At 40.1% G+C, this 16,274-nt stretch overlaps 1 protein-coding gene across 6 annotated transcripts in view; it reads right to left on the bottom strand.

The window, feature by feature from the left end:
- The window catches only part of LOC132393290 (solute carrier family 22 member 15-like), a 78,873-nt gene that overhangs the window by 31,785 nt on the left and 30,814 nt on the right, over positions 1 to 16,274 (bottom strand). For all 6 annotated transcript variants that reach the window (XR_009511821.1, XM_059968334.1, XM_059968333.1 and 3 more), the window contains 2 exons: positions 13,479 to 13,619; positions 12,845 to 12,930 (listed from right to left, as the gene is read on the bottom strand). Coding sequence is in view for 5 of the 6 variants with exons in the window: in XM_059968334.1 (XP_059824317.1) it covers positions 12,845 to 12,930; positions 13,479 to 13,619 (227 nt within the window). In the remaining variant the exon portion in view is untranslated. The remainder of the gene's footprint in view (positions 1 to 12,844; positions 12,931 to 13,478; positions 13,620 to 16,274) is intronic.

The following is a 16,274-nucleotide window of genomic DNA, read 5'->3' as shown; positions in this document are numbered from 1 at the left end:
CCAGCACCATCATGAAGGATCCCGCCCACCCTGCTCATGAATTTCTTGTCCTACTCCCATCAGGGTGCAGGCTCTGTCTCAAACTCAAAACATTTACTTTCCCCAAACCTCAAGGCTGATCAACACCCCCACAACCAACACTACTTTAGCATTTCCTGCCAGAGTCACCTCATGTACCGACACTTCTATACCCAGTGTCACTTTATGTATATACTGTACAATCAATGTAAAAGCTATCTTAATATATATATTGTGTTTTTATTATTATGTTATTTATCTTATTGTGTTTTTGTGCTGCATTGGATCTGGAGTAACAATTATCTTGTTCTTTATACTTGTGTACTGGAAATGACATTAACCGATCTTGAATCTTGAGATATGTCATGCAATTTGTTTTTTTTTTGTGGCAGCAGCACAGTGCGAGAAAAAACTTACACAAATTATAATAAAAATAAATAAAGTGCAAGAGAAGAGTAGTGAGGTGTTTATGGACTGCTGAGAACTTTGATGGCAGAGCAGAACTTGCTGCTCCTAAATGTTGAGTGTGGGTCTTCAGGCTCTTGTACCTCCTCCCCGATTGTATTAATGATAAGTAGAGGTAACCCGTACAAGAAAGGGCGGTTGCATTTGTATCAAAGGGTTCCAGTATCCTAGCAGCGAGGTTTGCTTTTGCCACCAGGGACGGTTTAAACAGGATAGGCAGTGGGGTGGGACTGAAGTGAGCGAAGTCAGTGGAAAGACAGGGGTGTGTTCAGCAACCCAGTTAACCATGTTTACAGTAAAAGGGCAAATAGGACCACTGCTTTAAATTGCATGTTTCAATGCACATAGCTGAACATGAGGTAGACGAACCTAAGGCATGGATTGCCTCTTGGGGCTGGGATATTGTGGCGTAACAGAAACGTGGTTGAGAAAAGGGTAGGACTGACAACCCAATGTTCTGGGATACTGATGCTTCAGGTGTGACAGGGGAACAGGCAAGAGTGGAGTGGCGTTGCTTCTTTTTTCAGGGAAGATGTAACAGTGCTTAGAGGGGATATTCTTTGGGGTTCATCTAATGAGGCTATTTGGGTAGAGCTTAGAAAGAAGGGGATGGTCTCTGTAGTTGGGTTTTATTTTGTAACTCCAATAGTCAGGGGGAACTCGAGGAGTAGATGTGTTGAGAAATTGCACCTCATCATGAGAATAGTAGGGCAGTTGTGGAGCACCGACTCCAGTGACAACAATTCTACTCCTTTTAAAATAGTTATGAAAAAGGTAGAGCAGACCACAGGTTAAGGTCTTGAATTGGAGCAGTGCCAACTTTGAGGGCATTAGGCAGGATTGAGCTGGCGTTAACTGGGAAATTCTATTTAAACACAAAGGAACAGTTAGGAGACTTTTTAAAAAGCCTTATCAAGAGTCTACAGGCGGCATATTCCTGTTAGGGTGATGGGTAAACAGATCAAATTCAGGGAAGCCTGGCTGACGAGATGTATTGAGGCAGCTGAAATTTTTAAGATGTCTATTTTTCCTCATTGCTTACTAAGGAGAATATCATGGCTGGCAATGAACTAAGGCTAATAAGTAGTGCACTCATGATTTAATGAAGTAAGTATTTGCAGCCTTGAAGCACATTGAGGAGGGTATATCCCCAGGGTGTAACCAAGTTCACCTCTGGCTCTTATGGTAGGCCAGGGAAGAAGCCACAGAGACCCTTAAAGATACTTCTTTGTCATTAGCCACTGGTAAAGGGCAAGAAGATTGGAGAGTGGCTGATATTATTCCATTGTTTAAGGATAGTAAGGATAGGCCAGTGAGCTTGATTTACATTGCAGGGATTCTACCGGCGGGAAATCTGAAGGATAAGATCTACTAGCAGTTGGATAGTCAAGGCCAAATCAGGAATAGTCAGCATGGTTTGTTCATGAGATCATGGGTCAGTGAAGGTGACAATAGGATGATATGGCAGATTAATGCGTGGCTGAGGAATTGGTGAAGGGGGCAAGGTTTCAGAATTCTGGATCATTGGGATCTCTTCTGGAGAAGAACTTGAGGGAAACCAATATACTTCCGGGCAGGTTTGCCATGGTCGTGTCATCCTGCATTTAGAATACTTCTTCATCGTTGGGATGCATCTATCCTGCGCTTTCTGAATTGCTCCCAGAAACTCTAGCCATTGCTGCTCTAACATCATCACTGCTAGAGTCCCCTTCCAATCAACTCTGGCCAGCTCCTTTTTCCTGTCTCTGTAATTCCTTTTACTCCAGTGTAATACTGATACATCCTTCTTTAGCTTCTCCCTCTCAAATTGCAGGGTGAAGTCTATCATATTATGATTGCTGTTTCTAAGGGTGCCATTACCTTAAGCTCCCTAACAATATCCGGTTTATTGTACAACACCCAATGTAGAATTGCTGATCCCCTAGTGGGCTCAACCACTAGCTGCTCCAAACAGCCATCTCGGAGGCATCCCACAAATTGTCTCTCTTGGGATCTGCATCAACTTGATTTTCCCAATCTATCTGCATATTGAAATCACCCATGACTAACGTAACATTGCCTTTTTGACATGCTTTTTCTATCTCCCACTGTAATGTGTAGACCACATCCTTGCTACTTTTTGGAGGTCTATAAATAACTCCCAGCAGTTTCTCTATCAATAGATCTATAATCAATAGCTCTAATAGATCAATAATCCAATCAACAACTCTACCCACAAAGTTTCTACATCTTCATCTTCTGATTCTATGTCAACTCTTGTTAAAAATTTGATTTCTTTTTTAGGAGATCAGTCAGTTCTCCTCCTCTGCCTAACTGCCTGTCCTTTTGATAGTTAGTTATCCTTGGATATTAAGCTCCCAACTACAATTGTCTTTCAGCCATCACTCTGTTGTGATAACCACAATGTTATACCTGCCAATATCTAACTGTGCTACAATACCATTTAACTTATTTTGTGTACTGCATGCATCCAGCCCTGTATTTGTCACTCTTTTCAATTGTGTGTTACACTGCAACGCATTCCTGACGGCAATTTTGCCCCATCATATCCCTGTCCTTCCTGACAGTCTCCGTATCATGCTTCTGCTTGTTATCCAATATCCCTATTATCAGCTCGATCATTCTGGCTCCCATTCCCCTGCCAAATTAGTTTAAACCCTCCCCAACAGCTCTCTCAAATCTGCCCACAAGGATATTGGTTCCCCTCAGGTTCAAGCACAGTCCGTCCATTTTGTACAGGTCCTACTGTACCTTTCCCAGAAGGGATCCCAATGATCCAGAAATCTGAAACGCTAGCTCCTGCACCAGTTCCTCAGCCACGCACCCATCAGCCAAATCCTATTCTTGCCCTCACTGGCAAGTGGCACAGGCAGCAATCCGGGGATTGCTGCTCTGGAGGTCCTGCTTTTCAGATTTCTTTCTAAATCTTTTTATTAATATTAGTAATATGGACAGAATACAGATGATATATTGATAAAGAAATTACCAACATAGACATTCCATTACATATGAAAAAAAGAACATACATAATAGTTACAATATAAATGAGTTTACCAAGACATAAGCCATAAGATATATGTATGGACATAGTAAATCTAAATATTTCATAATGTATAATATAAAAAAAAACAGAAAAAAGAAAGAAAAAAAAACAAAAAAAAATTTATATAATGTAGAACTAGCTAATCAAATCTAATAACTATAACTAATAAGTAATATAAAAGAAAAAAAAACAAAAAAGAAGGGAAAAAAAAACAGGCTGTTTATAATATCTCACAAAAATAAGTATTCATCAATGCCGTCACTTCCGGTCCTCTCAAAATACATAAGCTGAAAACTGGGAAATCAAATGAACTTGGCACAGGGTCATATTACATCATATGAAAATGTTGAATAAATGGTCTCCATAACTTTTCAAATTTAATAGAAGTCTCAAAAGTACCACTTCTAATTTTTTCTAAATTTAAATATAACATAGTTTGAGAGAACCAATTAAATACAGTGGGAGGATCAATTTCTTTCCAATTCAACAATATAGATCTTCTAGCCATCAGAGTTAGAAATGCAATCATTCGACGGGCTGAAGAAGATAAATGCAGTGAATCTAACATTGGTAAACCAAAAATTGCGGTAATAGGATGAGGTTGTAAATCAATATTCAAAACCGCAGAAATAATATCAAAAATATCTTTCCAATATTTCTCCAAAAATGAACACGACCAAAACATGTGAGTTAAAGACGCAATTTCAGAATGACATCTATCACAAATAGGACTTATATGAGAGTAAAAATGAGCTAATTTATCCTTGGACATATGGGCCCTATGTACGACCTTAAATTGTATTAGTGAATGTTTGGCACATAACGATGATGTATTAACTAATTGAAGAATTCTATCCCAATTCTAACTAGAAATACTAAAACTAAGCTCTCTTTCCCAATCCTGTTTAGTCTTATAAAGAGGCTCTGAACGTATCTTCATAATAATATTATAAAGTTTTGAAATAAGCCCTTTTTGAAAAGGGTCTAATTCAAATAAACTCTCCAAAGTATCTGAAGGCACAAAATTTGGAAACGTAGAGAGTACAGAACTTAAAAAATGTCTAATCTGTAAATATCTAAAAAAATGAAATCTCGGCAAGTTATATCTGTTGGATAATTGTTCAAAAGACATGAAACAATTATCTAAAAATAAATCAGAAAATCTTAGTAATCCCTTAGTTTTCCAGCTTTCTAAATTCTTTCTTTAGGACCTCCTCTCTTTTCCTTTCTACATCATCGGTGCCAATATGTACCAAGACATCTGGCTGCTCACCCTCCCCCTTTAAAATGTCATGGACGTTATCTGAACTGCCCTTGACCTTGGCACCTGGGAGGCAACATACCATCTGGGTCTCTCTGTCATGTCCACAGACTCTCCCACCTACTCAACTAACTATGGAATCTCTCATCACCACTGTATTCTTCCTCTGTCTCTTTCCCTTCTCAGCCAGACACCAGAGACCCAATCACTGCAGCTCCTCCGGTAGTTCTCCCTCCCGCAACAATATTCAACACAGTATACTTGTTACAGGGTACAGGGTATGCTGTACCACCTGCCCATTTCCCTCCAGTTTCTTTTATCAGTGCAAGGTCATCAAGTTGCGGCCACAGTTCTTTAAGGCATTTTCTGAGGAGCTGCAGCTCAGTGCATCTGGTATAGATGTGGTTACTGGGAGGCTGGAGGTCTCTCTGAAATCACACAAAAAATAAAACACAGCCCTTGAGCCCATTCTTCTTGCCCTAACTACACGCTTACAGATAAAGAATGAGTAAGAAAAAGCTTACCAGGTATGTATCTCACCCACTGCTTTTATTGCCCAGGCCTGTTGAGCCAAAGGCAAAAGTCTCCCCACTCTAACACTGGCCCACTCTGCTTCTCCTTATTTTTAATTTGACCTTGCTAATTAGTCCCAAACTCCGATTGGCTGCTATTCCAGCTCTGAATAAACAGCTAAGAAGCGCTAATTTTTAAAACTTACTCCTGGATCTGTGTGAAGCCACCTCTACTTTTTGCCTTCAAACTGCAAATAGCCGTTGTTCAAGCTCACAAATTCCAGCTCTTTTGTTTTAAAGTAACACATTTCCTCAATTTTATCTTATGGCGTTAATATTTTGGAGCAAGGAATCTTCTGATACAGTTTAAAATGAGAATGCTTTGTATGTTTCAAATGTGTGAAGTGTGGCCACATATGAGTTCACTAGTGTATGTGCATTCACAAAGGCTGTTATGTGCTTGGCCAAACAATATTGGGAGGAATTCTGAATTAATCCTATGCTTCAGAGGAAAAGGTGATCAATTGAAATATTTTACTACTCTGAAATGTTGCCTGGATTGGGGAGCATGTCTAATGAGAATAGGTTGCGTGAATTCTACCTTTTCTCCTGGGAGCGAAGTTGGATTGGAGGTGACCTGATGGAGGTGTATAAGATGATGAAAGGCATTGACTGTGTGGATAGTCAGAGGCTTTTTCCCAGGGCTGAAATGACTAGCACGAGAGGGCACAGTTTTAAGGTGCTTGGAAGTAGATACAGAGGAGATGTCAGAAGCAAGTGTTTATTTTTTAAAACACAGAGTGGTAGGTGCATGGGATGGGCTGCCAGCGACAGTGGTGGAGGCGGATACGATAGGGTCTTTTAAAAGACTCCTGGACAGGTACATGGAGCTCAGAAAAATAGAGGGCTATTGGTAACCCCAGGTAATTTCTAAGGTAAGGACATGCTCAGTACAGCTTTGTGGGCTGAAGGGCAACTTCATCACTGAGTTGTGCCAATTTTGCACTTAGGGAGTGCACATAAGTCAATGAAGAACAATTCAGCAACAAGACAGCAGATAAGGTTTTGCATTGCCTCTATGCTGATGACTGCCTGGTGTTAGTGACCTCTGATGAAAAACTGGTGTCTCTTTATTATGCCTTGCATCCATTTGCGCTAAAGGTAATTTTTGACGCACAAAGTGGATAAGCAACAGACTTAGTGTGCTATCTGTATTACCAGAAGAACAAAAAGCAGAAGATATAAATGATTTGGGTGAAGGTATTCCCTCTGTGGAGAGAGTATAGGGAATGCAATGATGCATTCAGTCTGAACTTCTGCCAGATGATCCAGAATTCAAGGAGATTGCCTTCGTGAGTGCTATGCAGATTGAAGAGGAGTTGGATACAGTAACACACATTATCCATCACTTCTCATCTTGGACAGGTTTGAGGAAGATAGTAGCCTGGATTCTTAGATTTGGGGTGGGGGGGGGGGAGGAAAAAGAGGGTGAGGAGGAAAGGGGGGAGGAAAAGGGATGGGGGAGAAGGTTGAGGGGTGGGGGAGGATAAAGTGGGGTGGAAGGAAGAGGCAGAAGGAGATGGAGACCAAAGATCAGATCAGCTGAGATTGTCTCTCAGTGTGTAGGCTCAGAAAGGCTGAATTGGAGATTTTTGGATTTTGAAAGATACTTCCAGATAAATTCTCTAGTTTGCAAAAGGAGAAAGTGAGGAAAGGAATAGTAATATTTTCAAGCTTAATCCAGTTCTTGAAGATGGTGCCTTGAGAATTGGTGGATGGCTTCCTAGGGCAACTATGCCAGAAGTGTCCAAGTGTACTGTTATACTGACAAAGGATCTTTATATCTTTGACCTCATTATCCAGGTTGCACCAAAAATTTTGGATTCCCAGTACCAGTACAGCTATAAGAATCTTATCCAGATGTGTTGTTTGTCAATGGTTACACACAGTTCCAGGATGCAGCAAAAAGGCAGATCTATCTCTGGATGGGGTGTCTGCAGACAAATTTCCGTTTACATGTGTAGGATTGGATTACTTTGGATCTTTTGAGGTGAAAAGCAGAAGGAATACAGTGAAGAGGTATGGATTTATTATTTACCTGTCCAGGCATACGAGACATTCATATTGAAGTGTCATCTTCTTTAGATACAGATTCCTTTGTTAAAGCATTTCAATGCTTTATTGCAAGATGAAGACATTTGTGAATTGCGCTCTGATAACTTTGTTGGAATTGGGTGAAGCCACTGAGAAGTGGAATCATTCACAGATCAATGACATACTTCTTCAGAAAGAAATGAAGTGGATTTTTAACCCTACCCCAGCTGTTTCACATCATGGAAGAGCATGGGAGAGATTAATAATGTCAACAAAGGTCAAGTTCTACCATGAAGGTGGAAGTACAAGCTATTATGAATGGTTGTCTGATTACTAAAGAATCAGACAACCCCAATGATTTAGGAGTGTTAACACCCAACCATTGGTTGCTTATGAACACCTCACCACCTCTACAACTAAGAGAGTTCCAAAAGGAAGATGTTTATGCTTGTCATAGATGGAAGCAAGACTAATATGTGTCAAACTTGTTTTGGAAATGGTAGGTCCAGGAACCTTAGCTACAGCAACATCAGAAATGGTCAAGTATAAGATGCAAGGAGATATTGTACTTATAGTTGATGATACAGTGCCTTGAAACTCATGAATTAAGGGAAGAATTATTCATGTTTTTTCTAGAAACAGAAGTATATATGGGACAGTATGCATCAAGCCTAAGACCAAGAGTTTGGATTAGCCTATAAACAAGTCGCTTTTATTGTCATTTTGACTAAAACTGCTGGTACAGTAAATAGTAAAAATGAGACGATATTTTGTAGGACTATGGTGTTACATGGCACTGTACAAAAACTAGACTGAACTACATAAAAAAAGAGGAAAAAAACTACACTAGACTACAGACCTACCCAGGACTGCATAAAGTGCACAAAACAGCGCAAGCATTACAATAAATAATAAACAGGATAATAGGGCAGTGTCAGTCGAGGCTCTGGGTATTGAGGAGTCTGATAGCTTGGGGGAAGAAACTGTTACATAGTCTGTCTTCAAGATCTGTCTTCTACAGGATTCAAAAACTATTTAGTATCAAAGTATGTATAAATTATACTATCTTGAGATTTGTCAGCTTACAGGCAGCTGTAAAGCAAGAAACTGGAGAGAACCCCATATATAAAAATAAAAGACCCACACTCACTGTGCAGAGAAATAGAGGGGAAAAAAAAACACATCTCATGCAAACAATAAAAGCAAGCGTCAGCATTCTGAACCAAATTGAGTCTATGGACCCCTGGGCCTAGATCTCACCTAGACCAGACAGGAGACAGTGGTTTGAGGAGCTGCAACTCTAAGCTCCATGATTCTACCTCACCAGAGAGTGGCGATAAAGTTCACTCTGTACTGGGCTAAGTGCTGGTAACCTCTGGCCTAGATGAGTGTTGCATGACTTATCTGAAAGAAGGACATTTATGTGAATGTTAAGATTTCACAGCTCCTGTGTTTTGGTAGTATGTATTTGTGATTTATATATTATAATAATAATTTGGGGCTTAATTATAATAATTAAAAAGTAGGAGCCATGTATTTTTCCATTTGCATTGTATTCTGCGTCGCACATTTATTATGTTAATCACATGGGTGGGGGCATGGTAGAAGTGAAGAGTTTTAATTACGCGTTCCTGTATTTTAGAGACATCCTGATTAGAACAATGGAGTAGGTCGGGTGATATTTTGTTGGCTATTTAATTTAGCTTGATTTCATAAGTTTTAGTTTCATTAGTTTCAACATTTCAAGATTGTTTTGCTAGTTTCTTAATAAAGGATTGATACATTTCTTTAATTTTGAACATCGTTGTTATTGGATTCTATGGAGGACGTGTCAACCTGGATTAACTGGTCTCTAAGCAGTGTTGGATTGTCCGAGTAGCTGCTACACTTGAATATTCTGAAGGAAGACAAGTATGAATTTTTAAAAATTTGGTTTATCTGTGTTCTTAGATCGTTTCCTCATCTGTTTGCCATGGAATTGGTTTGAGAAAGTGGCCATGTGGAATTCAAGGTGATGGAAATCTGTGCATCTCTATTCCCAACCTAAAATGCCCACATTTCAGATGCAAATAAGTATTTGGGTAAATTGCTCATTGGCAGGCCGTTAAACTAGAAATTTAGAATGATATTTTAGATGATTAGAATAGTTGGGAAGCAATCCCAGACAGGTCATATTCTGCATGGAGGTCGGTGACCAGTGGTGTGCCTCAGGGATCTGTTCTGGGACCCCTACTCTTCTTGATTTTTATAAATGAACTGGATGAGGAAATGGAGGGATGGGTTAGTAAATTTGCTGATGACACAAAGGTTGGAGGTGTTGTGGATAGTGTGGAGGGCTGTCAGAGGTTACAGCAGGACATTGATAGGATGCAAAACTGGGCTGAGAAGTGGCAGATGGAGTTCAACCCAGATAAGTGTGAGGTGGTTCATTTTGGTAGCTCAAATATGATGGCAGAATATAATATTAATGGTAAGACTCTTGGCAGTGTGGAGGATCAGAGGGATCTTGGGGTCTGAGACCATAGGACACTCAAAGCTGCTGCGCAGGGTGATTCTGTGGTTAAGGAATACACTACATTTGCCTTCATCAATCGTGGTATTGAGTTTAGGAGCTGAGAGGTAATGTTGTAGCTATATAGGACCCTGGTCAGACCCCACTTGGAGTACTGTGCTCAGTTCTGGTCGCCTCATTGTAGGAAGGATGTGGAAACCATAGAAAGGGTGCTGAGAAGATTTACAAGGATGTTGCCTGAATTGAGGAGCATGCCTTATGAGAATAGGTTGAGTGAACTCGGTCTTTTCTCCTTGGAGTGACAGAGGATGAGAGGTGACCTGATAGAGGTGTATAAGATGATGATAGGCATTGATCATTTTGATAGTCAGAGGCTTTTTCACAAGGCTGAAGTGGCTAGCAGGAGACAGCGCAGTTTTAAGGTGCTTGGAAGTAGGTACAAAAGAGATGTCGGGGCAAGTTTTTTTTTTATTACGCAGAGAGTGGTGAGTGTTTGGAATGGGCTGCTGGCGACGGTGGTGGAGGCGGATACAATAGGTCTTTTAAGACACTTTTGGATAGGTACATGGAGCTTAGATATTACTAGGCTTACCTATAGCCTTCTATTTTTCTAAGGTAGAGACATGTTCAGCACAGCTTTGTGGGCTGAAGGGCCTGTATGTGCTGTAGGTTTTCTGTGTTTCTAATCCTAAAGGTCATCTTTACGAGTGAAACTGCTTTCATTTTATAGAACACAAAAGATGTTACTCAAAACTTCTGACGTATTAATTTTGAGTTTGAATTTCTTTGAAGAGGTAGGCCAGAAAGAACTACAGTGAAAAATAATGGAGGGAGCCATTTTGTGAACTCTTTGAAGAACTGATCCTTGCTCTGGGGTCACTTAATCAGAGCAATTGAACATGGACACAGAGTTTCTGCTAATGTTCTGCTATACCAGAGACCATTCTCAAATTTAAAAAACTGTTTGTGCGAGATGACAAATTTGCAGAAGCAATCTTGTCAAGTGAACCCAGTATCTGGGTAACCCAGTTAAACTAATTTGAGCCAGTTGAATAGAACAAAAGTCACCTAAGGCACAAAGTTGAAAGCAAAGGCCATGAAGCAATATAGCTTGTAGCCCTGAGCTACATCCGATGAGAGCTGACACAGGTCAGTCAGATGACCTTGAGCCAACAAAACTAAAATATATTGATCTGATGAGAAGGAATAAAAATGTAGGAATTTGGGAGCACAAGCAGTAGCAATTCTCCAGAGGCCAACGGTCACAGATGTGGAGGAGCCCACAGCAGATACGTGGAGATCACGTTGGGGCTATGAGAATCACCTGGGCAGTGTAGGTGCTTTTCCCAGATATTAACCTTTCACTTCCTCGACAGTTCATGGAGAGGTAGGGAAAACTCACAGGTCTGCACACTGGTAGCTAGTTGTGCAAATTCATGTGCTTGTGAACTGAGCCAATAAAAGGCACTTGTCAGCAAATCCAGATCCTCTGTGCCCAACTGATCATTATTACTAAGTGGTAATCCTTGTAAGCCCTATGCCAGAAATTTGAGTGTCGGGGACAGAAATGTGTAGATGCTATTATTAAAGAGAAGGTGCTTGAAAAGCTAAAAAATCTGAAGGTAGATAATTCACCTGAACCAGTCTGATTACACTCCAGGGTTCTGAAAGAGATAGCTGGAGATGGTGGAGGCATTAGTAATGATCTTCCACAAATCACTAGATTCCTGAATGGTTTCAGAGGACTAGAAAATTGCAAATGTCACTCCACACTAAGGAGGGAGGCAGAAGAAAGGAAATTTAGGCCAGTTCCTGACGTTGGAGTCCATTATTAAGGATGAAGTTTTGGGGTATTTGAAGGTGCATGATAAAATAGGACAGAGACAGCATGGCTTCCTTAAGGGAAAATCTTGCCTGACAAATCTGTCCGAATTCTTCGAAGTAGTAACAAGCAGGATAGACACAGGAGAATCAGATAATGTTGTGCACTTTCATTTTCAGAAGGCGTCTGACAAGGTGCTACACGAGGCTACTTAAGCTACGAGCCAATGGTATTACAGGAAAGATACTAGCTTGAATTGGTTGGCTGGCAGGAGGCAAACAGTGGGAATAAATGGGGGGGGGGGGTTCACAGGTTGGCTGCCAGTGACTGCAGGGATTGGTATTGGGATTGCTTCTTTTCATGTTATATGTCAATGATTAGGATGACAGAATGATGGCTTCATGGACAAGTTTGTGGACTGTACAAATTATGTGGAGGGATAGGTAGTATTGAAACAGGGAGACTGCATAAGGATCTGAGCAAATTGGGAGTACGAGCAATGAAGTGGCAGATGAAATACAGTGTAGGGAAGTGTGCGGTCATGCACTTTGGTAGAAAGAGTAAAGGAATATACTATTTAACATTGTGGACAGTCAGTATTTTCCCCAGGTTTGGCAAATCCATAACTAGAGGTCACTGATACAAGTTAAGAGGGGATTGATTTAAAAGAGACTCAAGAGGTAGCTTCTTTACACAGAGGGTAGTGAACACCTGGGATGCAATGCCAAAGGATGTGAACGAGGCAGATACAACTACAGCATTTAAGAGACATTTAGGAAGGTACATGGAGAGGAAGAGCTTAGAGGTTTATGGGCCAAATACAGGCATTGGGGGTGGCAGGGAGGGTACCATGGTGAAATGAACCATTTGGGTTCATGCCAACTACAGCAACCTCCTTGCTAGGTCGCAAAGTTGCCCATTTCCACTCCATAACTATGAACTTGAAACATTAACCATTAGTGTACTAGGTTTGTGGATATACAAGAAACATCAGAGGCATAATAACAAAAAATGAGTAATTCTCATAGAAGGATAAATCACTCAGAGGTATAAAAGTAAATTGTAAAGATTTGATTTCAGTGACCTTCAATCAAATGATAATTATTAGTTATCTTGCCTTTATTTTCTGGAAGCAATATGATGATAAGGCAAGCTGTACCTCCCACAAACAGGAATCCTGCTAGTGTTCGTCTGCGACCTGACCTAATGGAATAATAAATACAAAACAGAACAGTTCAAATACCTTTGTGCAGTTCTACACTATGTTTTGAATATCAATAGTACATTTTCTAAATCTTCTAATTGGTGGGCCTTTGCAGATGAATACATAAAAATCTCTTCAGATCCCCTAGTACTAGATGAGAGAGGATTTTAAAGTCAATATTACTGTTACACTAACTGGACTATTAGAGACTCAAAATACAAGAATTACTGTTTAATAGGACTGTGCCACATGAAAGCAGATCATATCACTAACTACACACGCCACCAGATAACTTGGCAGTTTATAAAATGACATCAGGCCCACCTAATTTTAATGATGCACAATATTATAATGCTGTGTTATCAACAGTAATTAATAAAATAAATGATATAATTTACAGAGATGCAAAAACATAAGCATTCCATCATAAATACAAACTGGTAAAATACCTCTGCAAATTCTAATTTAAACAGAAAAACATCTGAAAGAAAGGCAAACTATAAATAGCAAAGTGAAAATTTGTTTGAAACATTTAAAATCAGCTTACCAAGTATGACTCAAGAGAAAGAGACATATAGGATATGATGGCAACTCTGCCAATCCAGATAGCGCTACGTTTAGATATAGTTTGCCACCAAGATCACCTGCACTTAGAGTCAGACCATAGTACACTAGACTGCATACTAACCTAAATGGGGAAAGAGCAGATGAAGAGTTATTTTACTTACTTTAATCAAGCCAACTTTAATAAACCCAACAACTTATGTATTTGAACCCTTTTTTGGAGCATAGCAAATATTCTAACATTAACAATCTAATACTGGTAAAGGACAGATAAGATTAACAAACAGTGGCCTAAAGAGCTACCACATTGCTTAAAAAAAAAAATCAGTAAAGATTTCAAACCTCCATTACACCGAACAGATTGTGAACAGACAATATAGAAGAGTACTCCAAAGAACCTAGCAGCAGCTGCAGATAAGCCGAAATAGGCAAACTGTACAGTCCATAATATCCACGACAGATACACTCTTACCAAATTCAATTTGCCTACTATACACCTTGGTTAGATGGTTATCCACTTGACCACCTCATATCAACAGATTCAGCAAACTAATTACCGGTAGTCAAAGCAGCTGAATTTCTGAATGTGGCTCACAATGAAGGCAGAGGTCAGAGCTACTTGCTGAACAAAGACCAAACAATATGATGGCAAGGCAAGTGGAAGGAACCATAAGTGCAATATTGATTATAATATTACTTCATTGAAGATCATAAGTAATACAAAATGAATCACTAAGAGTCATGTATTTGTTAAGGCAAATACACTATTGTTTAAACAAATGACAAACCATCAAGCATTTGAAAAGGACATGGATATTATATAAAAGCATGAAAGAATGCATGAATATTGCATCCAGGTTTTTAAATAATATTTTCCTTCACAGCAAATAAAGTGCTGGAATATTTAATAAATATTGCTGTGGGGAAGATGTTAACCCTACATACAAGGTCAGGAATCAAAAGATTGAGCATTGTGGGATTAATTTTCTGACCTGTGTATATTCAGTTGCAAGGAATATTGTCAAAAAGGCAGATGAGCTTAGGATAAGCATGTAGAATTATGACATTGTAGCTATTTGTGAGACTTGTTACAAGAGAGGCAGGATTATTAGCTCAGTATCCCAAGGTTCTATTGTTTTAGACATAAGACCACAAGTCATATCAGCAGAACTAGGCCATTCAGCCTCTCGAGTCTGCTCTGCCATTCCAACATGCCCGATTCCAGATTCCACTCAACCCCATACACTTTCCGTCTCACCTTATCCTTTGATGCCCTGACCAATCAGGAAACTATCAACTTCCACCTTAAAGATACCTGTGGACTTGCATATATACCCACTGCAGACTGTGGCAGAGCATTCCACAGATTCACTACACTCTGCCTAAAAAAATTCCTCCTTACCTCTGTACTAAAAGGTCGCTCCTCAATTTTGAGGCTGTACCCTCTAGTGCTGGATACACCCACCAAAGGGGACATCCTCTCCATATCCACTCTATCTAGTCCTTTAAATACTCAGTAGGTTTAAATGAGATCCCCATGCATTCTTCGAAATTCTATTGAGTACAGGCCCAAAGCTGCCAAACGCTCTTCATATGTTAACCCTTTTATTCCCAGAATCATCCCTGTGAGCTCCTCTGGACCGTTTCCAATGACAACACATCCTTTCCGAGATATGAGACTCAAAACTGTTGACAATACTCCATATGTGACCTGACTAGAATCTTAGAGGCTTAGCATTATCTCCTTGCTTTTATGTTCTATTCCCCTTGAAATAAATGCCAACATTGCATTTGCCTTCTTTACCACAGACTCAACCTGTAAATTAACCTTCTGGGAGTCTTGCATGAGGACTCCTAAGTCCCTCTGCACCTCTGATGTTTGAACCTTCTCCCCACTGAGATGATAGTCTACACTCTTGTTCCTTTTACTGAAGTGCATTATCATACATTTTCCAACACTGTATTCCATTGGCTACATTTTTGTCCATTCTTCTAACTTGTCCAAGTCTTGCTGCAATCACATTGCTTCCTCAGCTCTACCTACCCCTCCACCTATCTTCATATCATCCACACACTTTGCCACAAAGCCATCAACTCTATTATCCAAATCATCGACAAACAATGTGAAAAGTAGCGGTCCCAATACCGACCCCTGAAGAATACCACTAGTCATTGGCAACCGACCAGAAAAGGTCCCCTTTATTCCCACTCACTACCTCCTGGCCGTTAACCATTCCTCTATCCATACCAGTACCACCATAGGATTTTATCTTGTTAAGTAGTCTCATGTGTGGCACCTTATCAAACGCCTTCTGAAAATCCAAGAAAATGACATCCACTGCCACTCCTTTGTCCATCCTGCTTGTGACTTCCTCGAAGAACTCTAACAGATTTTTCAGGCAATGTTTCCTTTTACAGGAACCATGCTGACTTTAACTTATTTAATCATTAGTCTCCAAGTACCTTGAAACCTCATCCTTAATAACAGACTCCAACACTTGTCCAACCACTGAGGTTAGGCTGACTGGCTTATAAGTTCCTCTCTTTTTCCTTCCTCCCTTCCAAGAGAGTGGAGTGACATTTGTAATCTTCCAGTCCTTGGGACCATACCAATGTCAAGTGATTCTTGAAAGATCATGACCGTTATCTCTTCAGCAACCTCTCTCAGGACTCTGGGATGTAGTCCATCTGCTCCAGGTGATGTATTCACCTTAAGACCTTTGTTTGCCTAGCACACTTTCCTTTGTAGTAGCACTGGCACTCACTCCTGCTCATGGAC

This window comes from Hypanus sabinus, chromosome 4 (assembly GCF_030144855.1).
Source record: "Hypanus sabinus isolate sHypSab1 chromosome 4, sHypSab1.hap1, whole genome shotgun sequence".
In the NCBI taxonomy this organism is placed as follows: domain Eukaryota; kingdom Metazoa; phylum Chordata; class Chondrichthyes; order Myliobatiformes; family Dasyatidae; genus Hypanus; species Hypanus sabinus.
Note: the sequence above shows the minus strand (reverse complement) of the source record. Positions and strands in the feature narration are given on the sequence as shown.